General features: G+C 34.6%; 1 protein-coding gene across 8 annotated transcripts in view; it reads right to left on the reverse strand.

The window, feature by feature from the left end:
* Nucleotides 1-24,123, reverse strand: part of KIAA1328 (KIAA1328 ortholog) — a 402,048-nt gene that overhangs the window by 367,667 nt on the left and 10,258 nt on the right. For 6 of the 8 annotated variants that reach the window (XM_033177894.1, XM_033177892.1, XM_033177898.1 and 3 more), the window contains one exon: nt 18,741-18,835. The exons of the other annotated variants lie outside the window; for them this stretch is intronic. In XM_033177894.1, coding sequence (XP_033033785.1) covers nt 18,741-18,835 — 95 coding nt within the window. The remainder of the gene's footprint in view (nt 1-18,740; nt 18,836-24,123) is intronic. 8 annotated transcript variants of the gene reach the window in all.

Genomic DNA, 24,123 nt, shown 5'->3' on the forward strand with positions numbered 1-24,123 from the left:
ATGAAAAAATTGCACTGAATTAAAGACATACACAAATAAACACATGTAAAATTGGTGAAATCTGTACACAATTGATGAATTCTATCAATGTCAATTTCCTGTGATATAGTACCGTAATCCAAACATTACCATTGGTAAAAGGTACCTGGGCTTTCTCTATGTTATGTCTAACAACTGCAGGTGAATCTACAATTATCTCAAAATAAAAAGTTGTTTCTTTTTTAATGTAACATCTTATTATTTCATTTTTGTCTTTGTGAGTCCTGGGTTAGAATAAAATAAATGGGACTGGGCACAGTGACTCATGCCTGTAATCCCAGCACTTTTTGAGGGCCAAGGTTGGTAGATGGCGTGAGCCCAGGAGTTCAAGACCAACCTGGGCAACACGATGAAACCCCATATGTACAAAAGAATAAAAAAATTAGTTGAGCGTGATGATGCAGGCCTGTAGTCTCAGCTATTTGGGAAGCTAAGATGGGAGGACTGCTTGGCCCAGGAGGTTGAGGCTGCATTAGGCCATAATCACATCACTACTTCAGCCTGGGCAACAGAGCAAGATCCTGTCTAAACAGAAAAAAAGAAGAAAATAAATGTTCATGAGTTTGATACTGATAAAAATAAATAAAATAAATACTGTAACAAATAAAGAAATAATAATAAGGGAGAGTTCATCCTTAAATATGAATTCCAATTAATAAATGCAAAACAAAGGAAATATAAAGTAACCATTAGAACATCACTGTAATAATTGCAGGCAAGTTTCTTGGATGGATGTTTATAGTGGTGGGTAAAAGTTTCAGAACAAACAATATATTTGAATAGTCTCAATGGATCTCCCCCAGGATATTAAATAATTACACAGAGAAAAATAATAACTTTTCAGGGGAGAAACCTAGCACACTATACACTGGCCAAGTGACAAAAGTTAAAACCACCAGTGATAAGACATATCAACACATCAACTTCATGTACCCCCTGACATAATGTATCGGAAAACAATATAATCATGAGAAAAAACTAAATCGAAGGAATTACTACAAAACATCTTACTAGTACTCTTCAAAAGTGTCAAGACTTGGAAGGCAAGAAAAAACTAAGGAATTGCCACAAACAAGAGGAGACTAAAGAAACATGAAAACTGAATGCAAAACAGAATACTAGAAAAGAACATAGTTGTTTAAAAAAAAAAAAAAACTAGTAAAATCTGAATAAACCCTGTAGCAATTAATGCTACAGTACCAAGGTTAATTTTTTATAATTTCACCATGATTATTCGGGATGTTATCATTAGAGAAAGCTAGGGGAAGGGAAGAGAACCCTCTGTATTATTTTTTTTTAAAAACAGCTTTATTGAGATATTTTTTCCATATCATAAAGTTCACCCATTTAGAATATCCAATTAAATGGCTTTTAGTATATTTTATGGAGTTCTGTAATCATCACCATAACCTAATTTTAAACATTTTCATTCTGCCAAAAAGTTTTGTACATATTAGGAGTTCATTTCCTATTCTCCTACCCTGTGATATTTTTACTTTTCTATAAGCTTAAAATTATTTTAAAATATTACAAAGAGCAGTGATATTATGCTGAGTTAAAATTTAAATATACATATAAACGCACAGAACTGTAACATGTAACATAATATATACCAAGAAAGGAAAATGTAGCTCTTGTGTTCTAAAGTTCTTGCACTGTTTAGAAAAGCTAAAAGTGCCAATTAATATTCAACGATTGTGATTAGTGAAGAATGCGTACTACAAATCTCCAGGGTAACCAGAGGTTCATTTAACAACAATGAAAAAAAAAACAAACTATAATTGTATAAAACTAATAAATACAGAGTCAAACACACAAGGCAAAATTGATAAAACTAAGAGAAATAAGTCTCAAATCACAGTGGGAAACTTTAAAACATCTTTCTCAGAAATTTATAAGTTAAAAAAATCACTAAGTAAATAGAAGATTTGAACATAATCAAGATGACTTAATGAATATAAAAAGAACGACACCCTCAACAAGCAAAAACATGTATTGTTTTAAACATATATGAACATATTCAAAATACAACCATATGGTAGGCTAGTAAAGCAAGTTCCGAGATTTTTTCAAACTAGTAAAATCACGTAAAATACATTCTTTTCACAATTCAATTCAGATAGCTATCAAATATACACAGATCCCCAATTTGTTTACAAATTAAGAAGTAAGCATTTAAATAAAACATGTCAAAAATTAAAGAAAATTTTAAATGGTAAAATAGTAAAATATACAGATCAAATATATATATTTGTAAAATATAATATTAGTAAAATATTACATATCAAAATATGTGGAATAAGAAAACGTTTAGAGGGAAATACAGTTTTATAAGCATACATTAAAAAAGAAAAAAGGAAATGAAAATCAATGAGTTACATATCTATTATAAAAAGTTACGGATAGAAGAATAAATTCAACTCCTGTAAAAAAAAAAAAAGGACAGTAAAGATAGAAGAATAAATTCCACTCCTGTAAAAAAAAAAAAAGACAAGAATAATAAAGAGCAGAATTTTTCAAAGCAAAAAATACAAGAAGGCAGAGTGCAGTGGCTCACACCTATAATCCCAACACTGTGGGAGGCTGAGGCAGGAGGAGAGCTTGAGCCCAGGGGTTCAAGACTAGCCTGGGCAACACAGCAAGGCACTGTCCCCAAAGAGAGAAAGAGAAAGAGAGTGAGAGAGTGAGACAGAGGGAGAAAGGGAGAGAGGGAGGGAGGAAGGGAGGGAAGGAGGGAGGGAGAGATGGAGGAAAAGAAGGGAGGGAGGCAGAGAGTGAGGGAGGGAATTAATCATTTTTTTTAAAGGCACATCATTTAGATATAGACATTAAAAAATAATCAACTCTGAACAACTTCATGCCAATATATATGAAAATTGAAATAAATTAATCCAATAATAAGATTGAGAACAGAAAAAAGAACTCAACAAACATAAATTTATTAAAATAAGAAAACAAAACAAAGTCATCAGAACTCTTCAGGTGATGAAAGAAAATTAAAAAATAAAAGAGACATATTGAAACAAGAATAGAGAGGAAACTGCACTTGTTAAAATGAACAATGAAGGTGGGGAGGAGTATAAAGATACACACAAATATTAAGATATAATAAAAATAGTTCAATACTGGCATGCAAATGGATAGAATTATAAACATACAAAAGATTCAACTGCTTATGGAACATATTATAAAAACATAGATTTAATTGCTCATGAAGTTGTATGTACAAAAAAAGACTGTATCTCAATCCAAGGGGAAAAAATGAAAAATTTAATAAGTGGTACTAGAATTCTTGGAAAGTCATATAAAAAAATTAAATCCATTCACTAGGAAAAATTACAAATGGATCAGAGATTTAAGTGTAAAAAAAGGCAACCATAAAATACTTACTAAAAGTATTAAGAGAAAACATGTGTTAATCAAGCATACTAGGTCATGCTGGTATCATATGCTGATGATGCATCATGTGGGATAGAAAGGGAACCTAACCTCTGTGGAATTCTTCCCAAAAACCCAGTCTAGTCCTAGAAGATACAAATTCCAAATTAAGGAGCAGTCTACAAGAAAACTGACCAGTATTTTTCAAAAGTGTCAAGGTCATGAAAAATAAGGAAAGCTGTATATAATGGGGAAGATTAAGAAGATATGACAACTAAATGCAATGTGGCATACTGAATTGGATCCTGGAATGGAAATAGGTTAAGGGTTAAAAACCAGGAAAACCCAAACAAAGTTGACAGGCTAATTAACAGTACTATACCAGTGTTAACTTCTTAGTTGTAATAAATATACTATAGCTATATGAGCTGTAGATACTAGAGAAAGCTGAATGAAAGCTAAATGGGAACTCTCTGAACTATCTGTTACTCATGTGTAAGTCTAAAATTATTTCAAGATAAAATGCTTAAAGAAAAAAATAAAGTATACCATGCAAATGCTAATTTAAAAAAAAAAAGCTGCCATGGATATATTAATATCAGAAAAAGCAGACTACAGGACCACTAATATTAGCAGAGATAAATCATATGATGATAAAATAGTCTATCAGGAAAATATAATAATTGTAAAAGTACATTAATCTATTATTACAAGTTCAATATAATTGAAGCAAAACCGACAAAAATGGAAGGAGAAACAGACAAATCTACAAGTACAGCTGGAGATAACGGCATTCCTTTTTTGGTAATATGAATACCATATATAAAGAGAAAAAAATCACTATAAATAATGAAAACTTGAATAAAACTATCACTCAACTTGACCTAATTGGCAACCATAGACCACTATAAACAATGATAGAACAAACATTATTTTCAAAAGCACACGAAACATTTTTCAAAATTGGTCATAGCCTAGCACTAAAAACAAGTTTCAATAAATATAGAAAGGCCAAAATCATATAAAGAATAGTCTCTGACCATAAAATAATTAAATTAGAAACAAATTTTTAAAAAAAATTTCTGGAAAATCCCAAAGTATTTAAAACCACCACCATGGAAGGGTAACATCGCAAAACATAGCAGAGTAGGGAGCTCCAAAAATTTCTCTCTCCACTGAAGTGACTGTTAAGCTGGCGAAAACTAACCAAATCAACTTTTTCAGAACTCTGAAAGCTAATCAAAACTCATAGTAACCATGGGAGCTCTTAATGAGGAAAGAGGCTGGGAAATTTTGGTAAAAGTATGGTATGGTGTTTTCACTTGTCCACCTACCATTCATCCCCCATTCCCCAGATCAATGGTGGCCGCCAGGATGATGGCTCAATCTTGGTGAGGATTGCTGGTACTAATGGGACAATATGGACCTTGTTATCAAATATTTGTGGTTATTTATTTTGACCTGACAGATTGGAAGAGACGCTTGCTTTTGTGTCAGCTCCTTCAGGCTAGAGCAGATTTCCAAGCACTGTCTGTCAAAATCATTTAAAGACATATACTACTCACACATACCTGGCAAAAGAGACAGCAGGTGGGGCAAGTAGATGGACCAAAAACCTTAGGAAAGAGAAGAATGAAAAAGAAGATATTTGGTAAAATAAGGACTTCGAGTGACTTCCACATATACCAGGGAATCCAGAGTGTAATGCATATGCTGATAGCCATACACATGCTCAGAAAAAACCTTAGAAAAGGTACACACCTCCGGCTGATCTTTAGGCTCAGTGCAAGCAGTAGCTGGAGGCTAATGCAGAGTTGTAGACTAACTGGCTGACTATTGAAGGAATACACCTGATTAGAGCCAATGTAAAATGATTGGGAGAGTATGTTTTTCTCTTTTTGGCTTCAGTGGTTCAAGGTCAAGTCACTGGCTGACATTGAAATAACAAAACAAAGACCTCAGAGACTCTACATGACAAGGAAGTCTTTGTAAAAATACTCTGGAAAAGTCACTAAGCAAACAGGAAACAGCAAACCTCAACAAGCAACAAGTGCAAACTCTGGGAAGGTGAAGGAAATCTAGTTCCACAATTACCATATTATAACATTCACAATGCTAGCTGTGAATAAAAACTACAAGGCATAAAAAGAAATAAGAATTTTTTACCCATTAATAGGAGAACAAGAAGAAAGAAACAGGCAAAAAGGCATACCTGAAGAAATAATGTTCAAAAAACTTTCCAAATTAGATAAAAGACATGACTACACATCCAAAAATGTCAACAAACTCCAAGGAGGATAAACAAAGAAATCTGCACCAACACATATTACAATAAAACTGTCTAGAATCAGACAAGAGAAAATCTTAAAAACAACAAGAGGGAAATGATTCATCATACACAAGGAATCTTCAGTAAGACAGTCAATTCCTAATGAGAAATGATGAAGGCCAGAAGGTGACAAAATGATATATTTTAAATTCTGAAAGAAAAAAAAAAACCTGTTAACCAAGAATCCAATATCTGGAAAAACTATCCTTCAAAAATGAAAGGAGAGCTGGGACAACTGGGTATCTTCCTGCAAAAGAAAGACAGTGGATGCCTCCATCACATCATATATAAAAATTAACTCAAAATGAATTAACTACTTAAATATAACAGTTAAAACCATAAATCTCTCAGAAGAAAACACAGGGATGTAAATCTTCACGACCTTAGATTTAGCAACAGATTCTTACATCTGACACTAGAAACACAAGCAACAAAATAAAAAATTAAGAATTTAGACTTAATCAAAATTTAAAACTTTTGTAATTCAAAGGACACCACCAAGAAACTGAAAAGAAAACTCAAAAGAATTGGCAGAAAATATCTGTAAGTCATATAATCTGATAAAAGTCTAGTAACCAAACATACAAAGAAATCTTACAACTCAACAACAACAAACAATCCAATTTAAAAATGGAGAAAGGACTTGAACAGATATTTCTTCAAGGGAGATACACAAATGGATAACGAGCACATGAAAAGACCCTCAACATAAACAGTCATTAAAGAAATACAAATCAAAACTACTATATCATTTAAATCTATCATTTAATATAATAAATGGAAAATAAGAAGTGTTGGCAAGCATATGAAGAGACCAGAATCCTTGTACATTGATGGTAGGACTATTAAAACACTCTGCAGCTGCAGAAAACATTTTCACAGCTCTTCACAAACTTCAACATAGAATTACCATGCAATCCAGCAATCCCATTCCTAGGTATATACCCACAGGAATTTGAAAATGTACTCAAAATACATCCTTGTACATATTCATAGCTGCACTATATACAATAGTCAAAAAGTGAAAACAAGCAAAAAAGGCTATCAACAGATGAATAAATCAATAAATCGTGGTAAAACTTTACAATAGAATCTGATTTAGCATAAAAAGAAATGAAGTACTGCTACATATTACAACACAGATTCACCTTGAAAACATTGTGAAAGAAGCTAGACACAAAAGATCACACTATATAATTACATTTATATAAAATATCAAGAATAGGTAATCAATAGAAACAGTAAACTAGTGGTTGCCAGGGGTTGAAGGGAGGAGATATAAATATAGTAACTGTTAAATGAGTATGAAGATTTTTTTGGAGTGATGAAAATGTTCTCAAACTAGATAAAGATTGTAGTTGCACAACACTGTGTATATACTAAATGCCACTGCCTTGTGTACTTAAAATGAATGATTTAACATTACGTGAACTTAACTCTCAAAATTAAAAAAAAAGGGAGGGGATGGGAAAATTAAGATATTCACAATGGAACAAAAGCTGAGTGGGTTCATCACCAGTAGACCCGTCCCACAAGAAATGCTAACAGGGGTCCTTCAGGCTAAAATGAACAAATATTAAACAATAACTCACAGCCATTCAAAGAAATAAAGAAAACTGGTAAAGGTAACTAGATAAGTAAATACAAAAGTCAGTAGTATTGTATTTTTGATATGGAACTTCTCTTATTTTGAATATGATTCAAAAGAGAACTTAAACAATAATCATCAATCCAAGTTAATGAGCAACATATTAATTCATTCGGGCTGCCATACAAAGTGTGACCACAGACTGAGTAGCTTGAACAACTGAAACTTATTTCCTCACATTTCTGGAGGCTAGAAGTCCAAGATCAAGGTATCAGCAGGATTAGTTTCTTGTGAAGTCTCTCCCAGATGGCTGGCAGATGGCTGCCTTCTTGCTGTGTCCTCACATAGTCTTTCTACTGCATACATGCATGTCTGGGTTCTAATCTACTCTTCTTACACAGGTAACAGTTATGTTGGATTAAGGCTCACCCATATTATCTCACATCACCTTAATAACCATTTTGAAGGACCTGTCTCCAAACACAATTACCTTCTGAAATATTGAGGATTAACACTTCAACATATGAATTTAGGGAGGACACAATTCAGCCCATAAAAAGCACACAGTGGGCCAGGCACAGTGGCTAACGCCTGTAATCCCAGTACTTTGGGAAGCTGAGGTGGGTGGATCACCTGAGGTCAGGAGTTCGAGACCAGCCTGGCTAACCTGGTGAAACCCTGTCTCTATTAAAAATACAAAAAAATTAGCTGGGCTTGGTGGCAGGCGCCTGTAACAGCTACCCGGGAGGCTGAGGCAGGAGAATCACTTGAACCCAGGAGGCAGAGGTTGCAGTGAGCTGGGATTGTGCCACTGCCCTCCAGCCTGGGTGACAGAGCAAGACTTTGTCTCAAAAAAAAAAAAAAAAAAAAAAGCACAGTGTATAAAAATGTAACTAATGACAATAACAACACGGGATAGAAGATACAGCTGTGTAAAGGCAGAGTTTTTAATGTGCCACTGAAGCTAAATTGGTAAAAATTCAAATTAGAGCGTCACAAATTTACTGTGTTAACTGTAATTCCCAGGGTAATCACTAATAAAATAACTTTAAAAATATATAGAAAAAGAAATGAAGAGGGAATCAAAATGACATATTAGAAAAAAATCAAACAAATGACAGCACTACTGGGCTAACTGAGGAACAAATAAAGAAATGTCTTTTCATACACATATGCAAAATAGTAATTCCTTCTAAGTAATTATTTAAATGTAAATGGGTTATACTCAACAAACAAAAGGTGGAGATAAATCTTTAAAAATCATAATCTAACTATAGGATCTTTAAAAATCATAATCTAACTACAGGTTTGTATTCCCCAGAAGACAATCACTTTAAATTGAAAGACATAAAGGTTGAAAGTTAAAAGATGAAAAAATGTATTCCATACAACATGCAAATATTAACCAAAAGACAGTTTAGTTTGCTATATTAATATCAAACAAATAGCCTTTAAAACAAAGAATGCTATAATAGGCAGAGATAGTCAATTCCTTAAGAAGATACAAAAATTATAAAAATATACACCAAACAGCACCTCAAAATATATGAAGAAAATATTAACATAGCTGAAGATAAAATAAAGTTCTAGAATAATACAGAATTCAATAACACACTTTCAATAACATATAGAACATCTAGACAGAAAAAGAATAACAAAGTGTGGCAGACTGCCACAATTACTATTGCGGACCTTCATTACAGCTGCTCCTACTGTTACTGTTTGAGACCATCATTACAGCAGTTACTACTGTTACTGTTTGAGACCATCATTACAGCAGTTACTATGGTTACTGCTGGAGACTGTCATTACAGCAGTACTGTTACTGCTTGAGACTGTCATTACTAGACTAAACAAAGAGATGAACATAGAAATGATAACAAAAAAACAAAGAAACTGTTTTAAAGAAAGTTCCAGGGGAAAAAAAGAGCTCCCTGCTTCTAGTGAGCAAACGCAGCCCCTGAGCTTCCACAGCCCTTCCTATTTATTGGGTAGCAAGGGCAGGGAAGAGGAGGTAACGATTGGTCAGCTGCTTCATTGATCACAGGTTCAAGTTATTGCTAACAGGCTTCAGATTTGCCTAATCACAAGAAACACTTGTGCCTCAGTCGTGACTGCCCTCAGCATTCCTTCTGGGCGGCAGACGCAGTTTGTCAGTTTGCCAACATTCTGCATTTCAAGATACTTTCTAATTTTCCTTGTGATTTCTTCTTTGACCTATTGATTGTTTAAAAGAATCATTCTGCATTTATGAGAAGCAGTTTGCTGTTTACTCATATAACCTCCAGTGGCATACGGAGTTGATCACAACCCTCATTCTTTCGGCCTATAACAAGAAAGGACTTGAACAACACTATAACCAACTAGACCTAAAAGACATATACAGAACGCTCGACCAAGTAATAGCTAAATACATATTATTCCCAAGTGCACATAGAACATTCTCCAGGATAAACCATATGTTAGGTCATAAAACAAGTCTCAATATGTTTTAAAAAACTGAAAACATACAAAGTACCTTTTCCACCATAATAGAATAAAATTCTAAATCAATAACAAAAGAAAAAACAAAAAAATGCACAAATATGTGGAAATTAATACACTTTTAAACAATCAGTAGGTCAAAGAAGAAATCACAAGGAAAATTAGAAAGTATCTTGAAATGAATGAAAACAAAAACACAACATACCAAAACTATGGGATGAAGCAAAAGCAGTGCTCAGAGGAAAATTTATGGCTATAAATTCCTACCTTAAATTAAAAAAGAGATCTCAAATCAGTAACTTAACTTTACCCCTTAAGGAACTAGAAACCAAAAGCAAACTAAATAAAAACCTAGCAAAAGGAAGAAAATAAAGATTAGAATAAAGACAGAGAACTAAAAAAAATACAATATATAAAAACAAAACTTGGTTCTTTGAAAATATCAACAAAACAGACAAATTTTTAGCTAGGCTTATGAAGAAAATAAGAGATAATGTAAATAAAATTAGAAATAAAAGTGGAGACATTATTACCAACTTTACAGAAATTAAAAAGTATTATAACAGAATACTATGAACAAGTGTATGTCAACAAATTAGATAACCTAGATAACAAGGACAAATTTCTTAAAAAAAAATTAAATAACCAAAACTGCGTCAAGAACAAACAGAACATCTGAATGGACCTATACCAAGTAAAATGATTGACTCAGTAATCAGAACCTTCCCAACAAAGACAATCCAGGGACCAGACGGCTTCACTGATCAATTCTACCAAACACTTAAAGAATTAACAGCAATCCATCTCGATCTCTTCCAAAAAAACATAAAGTGAGGAAATACTTTCTAATTCATGTTATGAGGCCAGCATTACCTGATGCCAAAGCCAGATAACGACGTTATGAGAAAAGAAAACTACAGACAATATCCTTTATGAACACAGATTCAAAAATCCCCAACAAAATGCCAGGAAACCAAATCCAAAAGCGTATTAAGTGATTTTATAACATAACCAATTGGTGTTTATCTCAGGAATACAAGGATGATTCAACACAAGAAAATTAATCAATGTAATACAGCATATCAGCAGGAAAAACAAAAACAAAAACATGACCACATCAATTGATGCAGAAAAGCGTTTGACAAAATCTAAAACCCTTTCATGACAAAAAACACTCAAACTAAGAAAAGCATGAAAGTTTCTTAACATGGTAAAGGGCACTTACGAAAAACCCACAGCTAACATGTTATTCCACTGATGAAAAACAGAGCTTTCCCACTTAGATCAGGAAAAAGATGCCTGCTTCTGCCACTCCACTCATCCATGTACTAGAAATTCTAGGCAGAGCACTAAGGTAAGAAAGAGAAATAATGAATGCTGGTGCAGCCCAACTCAGTCCTGCCTGGGACATGATTCATCCTTTGGCCAGCACATCCACAGTGTATAGGCGTTAGTCATGTAGTATCCCTCTCGGTTATCAGATTGAGGTATGACGGTGCTTGTGGTTAAGTAACTCTTATTTTAGTAAATAATGGCTCCACAGCACAAGAATAGTGATGTTGGCATATTGTGCTTATTGATCTATTTGATTATTAGTTATTGTTGTTAATCCCCTATTGTGCCTAACTCACAAATTAAACTTTATTATAGGTATGTAAGTATAGGAAAAAATATATATAGGACTTGGTATTATCAGCAGTTTCAGGCATCCACTGAAGGTCTTGGAACATATTCCCCAATAAGGGGAGACTACTGTATTTAGAAAAGCCTAGAGAATCCTCAATAAATAAATAAATAAGACTATTACTGCTAATAAACAAATTCAGTAAAGTTTCAGAGTATAAGATCAACACACAATAGCCATTTGTGTTCCTCTACATCAGCAATGAACAATCTGAAAGGATATTAAGAAAACCATCTCATTTACAAAAGCATCAAAATGAATAAAATACTTACAAATAAATTTAACCAAAAAGATAAAAAACTTATACACTGAAAACTATAAACACTGCTAAAAGAAATTACACAAGACCTAAATATCGAAGACATTCCATGCTCACAGACAGGAAGACTGAATATTGTTAAGGTGACATTGACAGGTTTAACACAATCCTATCAAAATGCCAACTGCCTTTTTTGCAGAAATGGAAAATTCACATGGCAATGTAAGGGATTCCGAATAGCCAAAACAATCTTGAAAAGGACAAAGTTGGAGGTCTTGTACTTCTTGATTTCAGTGCTTACTACAAAGCTATACTAATTAAAACAGTCCATTAATGGCATAAGAACAGATATGCAGATCAATGTAATAGATCTGAGAGTCCAGAAATAAACTTGTATACCTCTAGTAGGTCAATTTTTGACAAGAATGTCAAGACCATTAAATGGGAAAAGAATAGTCTCTTAAATAAATGGTGATGAAACAAATGAATTTCCACATGCAATAGAATAAAGTTGGAACACTATGTCTCACCATATACAAAAATGAACTCAAAATGGACCGAAGTTCTACATATGGGATCTAAAACCATGAAATTCTTAGAAGAAAACATGAAGGTAAATCTTCATGACCTTTGATTTAGCAGTAGTTTCTTATACATGATACCAAAAGCAATTATCAACAAAATAAAAGGTAGAGAATTTAGTAATTTCTCTACCTTTTCTTTTGTACTTCAAAGAACACCACTGAGAAAATGAAAAGACAACCCACAGAATGGGAGAAATATTTGTAAATCATACATCTGATAATGATCTATCATCCAGAATATCTAAAAAACCAGTTACAATAACAAAAAAGAAAAACACCTCCAATTTTTTTTAAGTGGGCAAAAGATTTGAATAGACATTTATTCAAAGAGGATATATACAAATGGCCAAAAAGCACATGAAAAGATTTTTCAGCATCATTAGCCACCTTGGAAATGTAAATCAAAACCACACAATACCACTGCATATCTACTAGGATGGCCATAATCCAAAAAATGGTGGCAAGAATGTGGAGAAACTAGAATCCTCACACATTGATAGGAATGTAAGATGGTTTGGCTGTTGTAAAAATACTTTGGCATTTCCTCAAAAAGTTCAACATAGAATTACCATTAGACTCAACAATTCCACTCCTGGGTATATACAAAACAACTGAAACACATTCTCAAACAAAACTTGTATTCAAATATTCATGTAGTTTAAATAGCCAAAAGGTGGAAACAACCCAAATGACCATCAAAGTATAAATGGATAAACAAAATGTGGCATATCCACACAATGAACTGTTACTCAGTCAACCTTGAAATTATGCTAATAGAAAGAAGCTGGACATATTAGGCCCCATATTCTATAATTCCAGTTAGAATAACCAGAGTCAGCAAATCCTTAGAGACAGAAAACAGATTAGAAGCTGCCAGAGTCACAGGGGAATAGGAAAATGGGGAGTAACTGGTGAACAGAGTTTCCTTTGGGATTATGGAAAATGTTCTAGAACTAGAAAATGGTGATGGTTGTATAAAACTGTAAGTATACTAAACATCACTAATGATCAATTTATGTCATGTGTATTTTACCACATTAAAAATACATACATACTATTTTCACTTAAATGATGTGGTAAAATTCCTGGCTATACAAAGTAGAACAGTGGTTACTAGGGGCTGGTGAGAGGAGTAATGAGAAGTTGTTTAATGGACATTGAGTTTTACAGCAGATGAAGAAGTTCTGAAGACTGGTTGCACAACAATGTGAATGCACTTACCACTACCAAACTGTACACTAAAACACTGGTTAGAATAGTAAATTTTATGTATATCTCACTGTAATTTTAAAAATTAAATTAAAATATAGTAAGACATTTCATGAACACTACAAATATTTCTGATGATACAAATATATTTAACAAAATAACAGGTAATCAATTCAACAGAGTAAAAATAAAAATAAACAAAACATGACCAAATGAGGCTTAAGCCAGGAACACAAGGTAAATTAAACATTCAAAAATCAATCAATGTAGTTTACCTCATTAACGGAAAAAAGGAATAAAAAAATTACATGTTCAGCAATAAAAGATAAAAAAATTGGCAAAATTCTACTCCAATTTATGACTAAAGATAAAAACTCTCAATAAACTAGAAAGAAAACTAAATTTTCTCAATTTGATAAAGAACATCTATTAAAAAATCTACAGCTTACATTGTACCTAATAGTGAAAGCTTTAAGATCAAGAACAAGAAAAGGCAAAGATGTCTACTTACCACTTTCATTCAACATTGTACTGGAAGTACTACCCAATGCAAAAGGGCAAAAAAAAAAAAAAAAAAAAAAGCATCTATGGATTGGAAAGGAAAAAAGCAAAACTGTTTTTATTTGTAGATGACATCTTTTATGCGCAAAATCCAAAGGATTCTACCAAAAAGTGACTGTAACAAGCAAATTTTAAAAGGTTGAAGGATACCAAGTCAATATATGTTTTTTTTTTTTTTTTTTTTTTTTTTTTTTGAGACGGAGTCTCGCTCTGTCGCCCAGGCTGGAGTGCAGTGGCCGATCTCAGCTCCGCCTCCTGGGTTTACGCCATTCTCTCGCCTCAGCCTCCCGAGTAGCTGGGACTACAGGCGCCCGCCATCTCGGCCGGCTAATTTTTTGTATTTTTTTAGTAGAGACGGGGTTTCACCATGTTAGCCAGGATGGTCTCGATCTCCTGACCTCGTGATCCGCCCGTCTCGGCCTCCCAAAGTGCTGGGATTACAGGCTTGAGCCACCGCGCCCGGCCCAAGTCAATATATGTTTAAAAATCTATTTTTTCAAATGAGCAATCAAAAAATTGAAAATTGAATGTATAATAAAATTTTAAATAACACCATTTACAATAGTATAAAAGCCACAAAAAAAAAACTTTAGGATACATATAACAAAACCTGTAACCTGAAAATTACATATCTCTGCCTAGAAAAATTAAAGAAAATTTAAATAAATAACTTTTTGTGAATTGGAAGACTCAATAATGTTAGTTTTCTTCAAATTGATCTGTATGTCCAAAACACTTCATCTAAAACTCCAGGAAACAATTTTCTGTTAGAAATTGACAAGCTGATTCTAAAATTTACAATGAAATGCAAAGGACCTCAAAGAGTCAAAACAATTTTCAAAATTAAGAACAAAGCTAAAGGATTTACCTGATTTTAAGACACTACAGAATTAATCAAGTCAGTGCAGTGTTGGCATAAGAATAGACATATACATCAGTGAACGAAACAGAAAGTCCAGAAATAAACCATGCATATATGTTCAATTGAGTTTGACAAGGAGGCTAAGGTAATTCTGTAGGAAGTCTTTTCTAACATAGAAAAAAAAATATTTGCAATTTGTGATGGGCAGGATTTCATATACAGAGCACTAAAAACATGGACCACGAAAGGAAAAAATTGATAAATCGAACTTTGTTTTTTTTTTTTTTTTTTTTTTTTTTTTTTTTTTTTTTTGAGACGGAGTCTCACTCTGTCACCCAGGCTGGAGTGCAGTGGCCGGATCTCAGCTCACTGCAAGCTCCGCCTCCCGGGTTCACGCCATTCTCCTGCCTCAGCCTCCCGAGTAGCTGGGACTACAGGCGCCCGCCACCTCGCCCGGCTAGTTTTTTGTATTTTTTAGTAGAGACGGGGTTTCACCGTATTAGCCAGGATGGTCTCGATCTCCTGACCTCGTGATCCGCCCGTCTCGGCCTCCCAAAGTGCTGGGATTACAGGCTTGAGCCACCGCGCCCAGCCGATAAATCGAACTTTGTCAAGATCCAAACTTTTATCGAAAACATTAAGATAATTATAAAGGAAGCTGCAGACTGAGAATAAAATGCATATTTGACAACTCATGTACAGAACATATAAAGAACTCTAATACCTCAATATTAAGAAGAGAATATGATGGGTGAAAAATAGGGGAAAAAGATTTGACAGACACTTCACAAAGGAAGAATGACACATTAGTCACATTATTATAATGTGATTATCACACCAATAATCACATTAGTTACCAGGGAAACAGTAATTAATTCTACAAGGAGAAACCACTATACTCATTAGAAGGGCTAAAATTTAAAATGACAATACCAAGAGTTGATGAGTATACAGAATAATGGAACTCACATAAGTTGCTAGTGGAAATGTGAATTGGCACAATCACGTTGGGAAGCGGTTTGGAAGTTTCTTACAAAGTTATAGACATACTTAACATATAATTCAGTATTTACTGAAGAAAAATAATTATGTTCATGCAAAAACTTGTACATGAATGTTTATGGAAGCTTCATTCATAAAAGGCAACAATCTAAAGAACCCAAATGCCCATTAATAGATGAAGAGATAAACAAATTAAAGTATGGGCATATGATGAAATACTATTCAACAATAAAAAATGAACACTCATACACAACAACTTGAAAACAACTAAAAACATTATGCTGTAAAATAAGCCAGACACAGAGGTCAAATATTGTATGATTTCACTTACATGAGTTACCTAGATTACTCAAATTTATAGAGACACACAGAGAAGTTATTACTAGGGGCAAGAGGGAAAGGAGAAGGAGGAGGTATTATTGAATGGGTACAGTTTCAGTTTGTGATGATAAAGTTCTGGAGATGGATGGTAGAGATGGTTGCACAGCACTGTGAATGTACTTAATGCCACTTAACTGTACACTTAAAAACGGTTATGATGGTAAATTTTACGCTAGGTGTATTTTACCACCCCCCATCCAAACCATTAGGTAGAGGGAAAAAAGACAGTAAAAGAGTATATACTGTGTGGCCATTTATGTGGTGTACCAGAACATGTAAAACTAAACTATAATAATGGAAACTATATTAATGGTTGCCTGGGATGGGGGAGAAAGGGAAAACTAACTGGGATGGGGGAGAAAGGGAAAACAGACTATAAAAGGTCTAGAGGAAACTATTTGGAGTAACATGAATGCTGTATATCATGAAAAGGAAATCTTGTATATCTTACATTTGTCAAACTCATTGAAATTTACACTTAAAATTGGCTCATGTTATTGCATGCAATTTGCACTTTGACATATTTATAAATAAACAGATTGATAAGCAAGCAAGTATGCTTGATAAAAAAATAAAATGCAACAGAGTAGAAAATAATATAGACTATTCTTTCTAGAAAAAAGGTTATGTCTTGTAATGCAAAGAAGGCAGTGACTAGGGGGAAATATATAAGGAAAGGAGTACTTTTAAGATAAAAGAGATATAAGTATATTTAACTATTTCAAACCAGATTGAAAATTCAGAGGGAAAAGAATATAAAAACTGGAAATGTTTTGTTGCCACTGCTTTATATGAGATTCTGTTCTCTACATTCCCACCTCAATTGAACAGTCTTACAAATAAAAAAACAAAAAAGCGAAGAAAACATTTCAAAGTATGAGTAGACAAAAGTAGACAAAGTAGACTGAAATATCCAATAGAGGAAACTCAGCAAATTTTAAGAAATCAAGAACACATTATTCCCATATACTTATATGTTAACAGTAAATATAGTAATAATGGGATTCTTTAGCAGTATAAGCAGATTTTTACTAACACTGACCTTGTATGAACACACTGACCTTCTACAAAGAAATTACAAAAAAAGAAAACCTAGTATATTTTATAGGAAGTAGAGGGTTATTAAATACCAAAATGACATGCTCTAATATTTCAGGTATTCTCCAAGCTTGGCAGCTCAAATAAAATGGGTCAGCAGGACAATAATGGCAACTTAGGACCATTAACAAACAGAGTCAAACAAATAGCAATAGCTTTTCAATACCATCAAAACATATTTAATAACTCCTCGTCAAAGGACTTGTTACGTATTAAATAGCCTCACAAGAACATCATCTTCAAATACTGAGGATAACAATGAAATGTTTTCCCAATAAAAGAACACTGAAGTTAATGAAAACTCTACTTTAGAAAGTAGGACAGCCAAAGAATTCTAATGAAAGAGATCACTACTTATCTCAGGTAGCATATCAAATTCAGACTAAGGCATGTACTTTGAATTCTCACACCGTATATTCTGGCTTCCAAAACATCACTTTTTTATAGTCATCTTTGATACCCATGATTCTATGATTTAGAGTAAGGTAATTTTTTAACTTCAGTCTTTTTAAAAGCCTCTACAAACTTTATGTCAAGGCTTCAACACGAAATACATTCAAAACATACCTAATATTGTTATCTTTATTTGCAATTCAATGACAAAAAGTAGTACTATTTTATCAACTTTTATCAACTTTTATGGTCTCTCCATAAATTTAACTTTTACAATTTATTTTCATCCATTTCTCTACAGATACCTTCATTTATTAAGTACTTTTTAAGACCCCCAAAACTGGGGATGTATATCTGACAAAGAAATTACACGTACAAAGTAGATGTGCCTCATACACATCATTAATAAACTGGAATAGTACTCCCAAAGAGCTAAGAAATATCATTCTCAAAATTCAAAATCCATTAATTGAAAAGCATTAGGAGTTAGCAAGGCAACAATAGATAGTCTTGGGAGTGAAATATTTTTTCTTCAGATGCTGACGAAAAATCAAAGGTAACTGCTATGCCTCTGGTTACAACAATATCAACCTACTTCAACAGTAGTTTCCAAAACTTCCCTTAATAGAGGACTGCTACAAATCTTTGCATCAAAAAATTTGGAAAGTTAAGTAAATAAGAAAATGTAAATTGGAAAGTCGTTTGCTTTTGATGCTTGTTTTTTAACTTTTTTGGGGGGATTCTGGCATCACAGAATGTCTTTTTTCTAAAACTCTTTGCTACCATAAGATCAAAGATATTACGTCATCAAAATATATTTGCAATTTTCTGTTTTCAATCAGAATTGTCTTTTGTATAATAAGTCATTTCATATAAGGTTTTATCTCACCTGGCCAATTCTTTAATTAAGTTTGCAATGCGTCTTTTGTCTTCAAGACATAAATCCTTCAGTGATGCACTCTTTATTTCTCCCCTGCAGGAATTCTTAAAAAAAAAAAAAAAAAAATTTAGTTACACTTTTTCTAAAGCCAATTTTTAAAGTCTTTTCGAGAAACCTAGGTTCAAGGTGAAATTTCTTAGATATCTTTTATCTGGTGGAACACTATCTACCTGTTTCAATTTAAACCTACTGTGAACTAAAAACAGGCTAAGGAACTGACTGTCCACTAGGACACTTCATGAGATTTACACAGAGAAGCAAACAGAAAGAAACTAAACGCAGATGTCCCCCACTTAAATACTAGGGTGTATTAGGGAAACAACTTTCCCTTTGTGAATGTCATAGAAACAAACACTCAACAGAAGATACTGAGAACTGTTATTATGCCATAGTCCCCACGCTGCTTAAGGGTATACTAACAGCAGTAGAGGCACCAGTTACTAAGCATTCAAAATATCCTAATGTTCACCCCAAAGACTACTAAACCAAAGAGTAATAATAGCAATAGCTAACAATTACATCTAGTGCTCACTGCATGCCAGGAATATCGTTAAGTACTTTGTACTTACTATTCCATTTTATTTGCATAACAATGCTATTGAGTATTAACAGTTACTATTCCTATTCTACTTTAAGGGTACGTATCCAGGATTATAGCAATTACACAGCAGAATCAAGACTCAAACACAGGTTCCAGAGTCTATGCTCTTTAAACGCCATATTATTCTAATCTTTTGTGCTACAAAAAGTTTTCCCCGGTACCTCAGCATCATGAAGAGGAGTCCTTAAAGAGACATAAACTCAGGAAGTCATGAAGGAATCATAGGTAACATGTAAAAGGAAGGAGCTACAATCCTTGACATTTGCACAACCACCAAAGTTAAGTTTGTCCAATTACCTCAGGTAGCCAAGAATAACTGAAAACCCCTAAAGTGAATTCTGGAAATAGTAATAGCCGAAGGTGGGAAAGAGAGTAGGAAAAAAATGGAGAAAAGAAGATAATAATAAAATAAGTTCAGTTTTAGAAATGCTCAATGTAAGATGCCAGCAAGCCATTCATGTGGAAATGTCTAGGCAGGAAGCTGGAAAGGTAGGTCTAGCTTTCAAGCTAGAGAAAATCATAAAGATTTAAAAGTCAGTTGTATGGTATTATGGACAATGTTGAGATTTTTAAATTATTCTTTATACTTTTCTATGTTTTAAATTTTTCATTAATATGTATTTAAAATTAAGAAAACAATATTAGTATTTTAAAAATCATCTACAAGTCCAAGAAAATTGGCATTTGATTTCTTTTTTTTTTTTTGAGACAGAGTCTCGCTCTGTCGCCCAGGCTGGAGTGCAGTGGCCGGATCTCAGCTCACTGCAAGCTCCGCCTCCCGGGTTCACGCCATTCTCCTGCCTCAGCCTCCCGAGCAGCTGGGACTACAGGCGCCCACCACCACGCCCGGCTAGTTTTTTGTATTTTTTAGTAGAGACGGGGTTTCACCGCGTTAGCCAGGATGGTCTCGATCTCCTGACCTCGTGATCCGCCCGTCTCGGCCTCCCAAAGTGCTGGGATTACAGGCTTGAGCCACCGCGCCCGGTCGATTTTAATTTCAATTTAAGTAATTGGATTTTAATTTAATTTAAAGTGGCATTTGAAAGGACAAGTGGAGAATCAGAAGCATATAACATTGTAGGAGAAGGAGAAAACAAGAAAGAAAAAGTTTCAAGAACGGTGTGGGTTCAACAGTGCTAATGATCAAAAAAGACAGATAGACTGGGGGAAGAAGGCAATGGATTTGGCAATGGAAGAAGTTGCCGATAACCCACGAAAAGGCATTTCATTAGTGATGCACTGAGTAAAAGAACAAAAGAGAAATCTTTGTACCTAGGCAAAAAAAAATTAGCGGCATTGTGTTTACAACAGCAAAAATCTGAAAACACAAATGTCTATTAACCAGAAAATAGTAAAACTGTGGCTGGCATATTGATACAATGAAAATCTAGAGGTACTAGCAGCTATGCTACTAACTTTCCCCCTCAAAACTACCCTTCCATCCTCTGCTTTGAGTGCTAAGGCTAAGACTCTGGAAACATCATTTCTCCTTTGCCACCTGGTGCTCTCTTGAACCTACCAACACAAAGAACTAGATGAAGACCAGGAAGAAAGAACGAAGGATATTTCCTTCCTGTTACTGACAGTGTCACCCCTGAGTTCCTTACCCTGGCAAGTACTGCTGATTCCAGTTTGCAATTTTTTCCAGCCCTTACAGAACCAGCCTTTATCAGGCCTCCTCAGGAATGACAGAACCAGCCTTTATCAGGCCTCCTCAGGAATGTCAGTACCAGCCAGGTTAGTGTCCCATCACCAGAGGTCCAAGTTGCAGCTTTAAGGGGCCCCTCCTCTAAGCTTTTAAGTTTCAATAATTCCAACTTATTCTGCCCTCTCATCCAGTTCTAGAGATTGTGGTTGTTTCTTACAGTTACTACTTTCATGCTACCTTAATGTTCCCTTTTTGCCTTTTTGGTTCTCTAGCACTATTCAATAATTTTTTCTTTAAAATATTCTAAGTTAAAATAACTGACTAAACCCTGAGACATCAGTGAAAAGAAATGAAATATAACTACATACAACATAAAGAAATCTCACATAACATTGGAAGAGCCATAGAGAGGAAAAAAAAAAAAAAAAAAACAAGAAATCTCATAAACATAATATGAAATAAAAAAGCAAATCACACAATACAAATGGACATGAGCTCATTTATATAAAGTTCCAAATATATATGAAATTAAACACTGTTTCAAAAAAAATGTATTTACACTATAGGATAGGGCTTGGTAAACCATGGCTGCAAGCCCAATCTGGCCCACTGCCTGTTTTTGTAAACAAAGGTTTATTAAAACACAGCCATGCTCATTCATTTGCATATTGCTCATGGCTCTTTTAATGCTACTGTGGCAGAGTTGAGTTGTTGAGACAAATATTATGGCCTGCAAAAGCTAAAGCATTTACTATCTGTCCAATTTACAGAAAAAGTCTGCCAACCCCTGATATAGAAAAACAAAAGAATTATAAACATAAAGTTCAGAATAGGAATTACCAAAGAAGAAGACATGATAAGGAAAGGCCACATATCTACAGTCACTTGACTGAGAACAACGGCATCATCGCAATTCAGAGGAGAAAAAGAATCCTCTTCCCAATAGATGGTGTTGGGCCAAAACTGACAGTCTATTGACCCAATACTGGCAGTCTATGGGCCCAACACCATCTATTGGGAAGAAGATTTTTTTCTCCTCTGAATTGCAATGAACTGTGACCCTTACTTTACACTACACGTGCATATTACTTCCTGATGAATAGTAGGCTTAACTGTGAAAAATAAAGCAATATGGCCACAAAAGAGAGGAACTTGCTGCAGAGTATAATCAGCTAACAGTCTCCAGTTGCCAAACCTTTGGGATCCACTGCAGTGTTCGTGCCAATGACAATGACTGGGAAAAGTAGAGACATTAGAACTGAGCTATTTCTGATCCAAATGGCATCCTCAAAAGTCAGTACTTGCTCTGGGGTTCCTCACTAGCAAAATGGACACTATCTCAGATTGCACGGCAATATGAAGTCTGAGGTTCTTCCTAGTCAATCTTCCTTCTTTTCCTCTCCTGTCACAGGTGCCAAACTGTAGTGAAATCTGAAAACTCCCCTTTTCTATTCCTGCTCATTCTACTCTTTATGCTTTATAGGCTTTTCCTTCATTAAATCTCTTCCATTTCTAATTCCATCTTGCGGTCTGCTTCCCAGAAGACTAGAACTGACCTAATTACCACTGTGAAATCCTAATGAATTAAGGATACTGAACATCAATACCAACAAAAACTACATGCAGAAAAAATCACAAGATGGCCAGGCGTGGTGGCTCACGCCTGTAATCCCAGCACTTTGGGAGGCCGACGTGGGTGGATCACGAGGTCAGGAGTTCAAGACCAGCCTGGTCAACATGGTGAAACCCTGTCTCTATTTATACAAAAATCCGCTGGGCATTGTGGTGCATTCCTGTAATCCCAGCTAGTTGGGAAGCTGAGGCATGAAAATTGCTTGAATCAGAACCCGGGAGGCAGAGGTTGCAGTGAGCCGAGATCGCACCACTTCACCTAGGCTATAGAGCAAGACTCTGTCAAAAAAAAAAAATCTCAAGACATGCTCTTCAATGAAAAAAAGGGAAAAAAATGCACATCACCATTTCTAGTCTTAAGAAAAAGCATACACAGGCACACATACCCCCTATGTAAGACATCCTCTTCTAGCCCAGATGGAGTAACAGGAACCAGATTTACCCTAGTTTCAGAAAACAAAACAAAAACCTGACAAAAGACAGGAAACAATAGTTTTCATTGGATAGCAGGCAACACAGAATTATGATCACTGGAACAAACAAGGTGAGCCCTACAACTGTCCCAGCTAACTGCTGTGGAGAGTTTTCAGGGCTAAGGTCGGTAAACCCAGACAGAGCCCAGCAATCTTCCTGAGTTGAAAAGATACAGCTGGGAGTCCAGGAAAGCCAAGGTTTCTAGCGTTTGCAGGGCAAAGTAATGGCAAGGATAGAGCTGTATAGGAGAGCTCCAGGGATCTGCATAATCCCTTCGCGTCAGCTACTGAGCACTGACCAGCATATGTATGTGAGAAAACTACTCATCCCAGGGAAAAAGTCGAAAATGAACAGTGGAAACAATGTCTGTAGCTAATACAGCATAGGAGAACAGTCTGTTCCCACCAACCAGAGTGGAAAACCTTGTAATTTAAGGGGCATCAGGAAGAGTATTCAAAAGGGTATGCCCTACAATGGGCAAAATTACCCCTATACTAAAAGCTGCTCTGGCACCACCTTTAAAAGCTCAAAACCAAGCTTGGAAAGAATCAAATTACTTCCAAATAACTTATCACTGTCTCAGAACCCAAAAAGGCAAAATGCACACTGTCTTGTGACATCTAATAAAAAACAACCAAGCAGGCAAAGAAGCAGAAAAATACAGCCTATAATTAGGAGAAAAATTGCTCAATTGAAACCTACCCACAAATGACTTGGATGATAGAACTCATAGTCAAGAATATTGAAACAATTATTATAACTGTGTTTCATATGTTCAAGAACCTAGAAGAAAGCATGTCAAGTGCGACATGGAAGATGTAAATAAAAATAAGAGACCAAAACTGAATTTCTAGAGATAAAACTACATTGTTTCATATGAAAAATACACTGGATGACATTAGTGGCAGGTTAGACATTGCAGAAGGTTAATGAATTTGAAGACACAGCAACAGCAATACAAACTATCCAAGGATAAA

This window comes from Trachypithecus francoisi, unplaced genomic scaffold (genome assembly GCF_009764315.1).
Source record: "Trachypithecus francoisi isolate TF-2019V2 unplaced genomic scaffold, Tfra_2.0 Lachesis_group19, whole genome shotgun sequence".
In the NCBI taxonomy this organism is placed as follows: Eukaryota; Metazoa; Chordata; class Mammalia; order Primates; family Cercopithecidae; genus Trachypithecus; species Trachypithecus francoisi.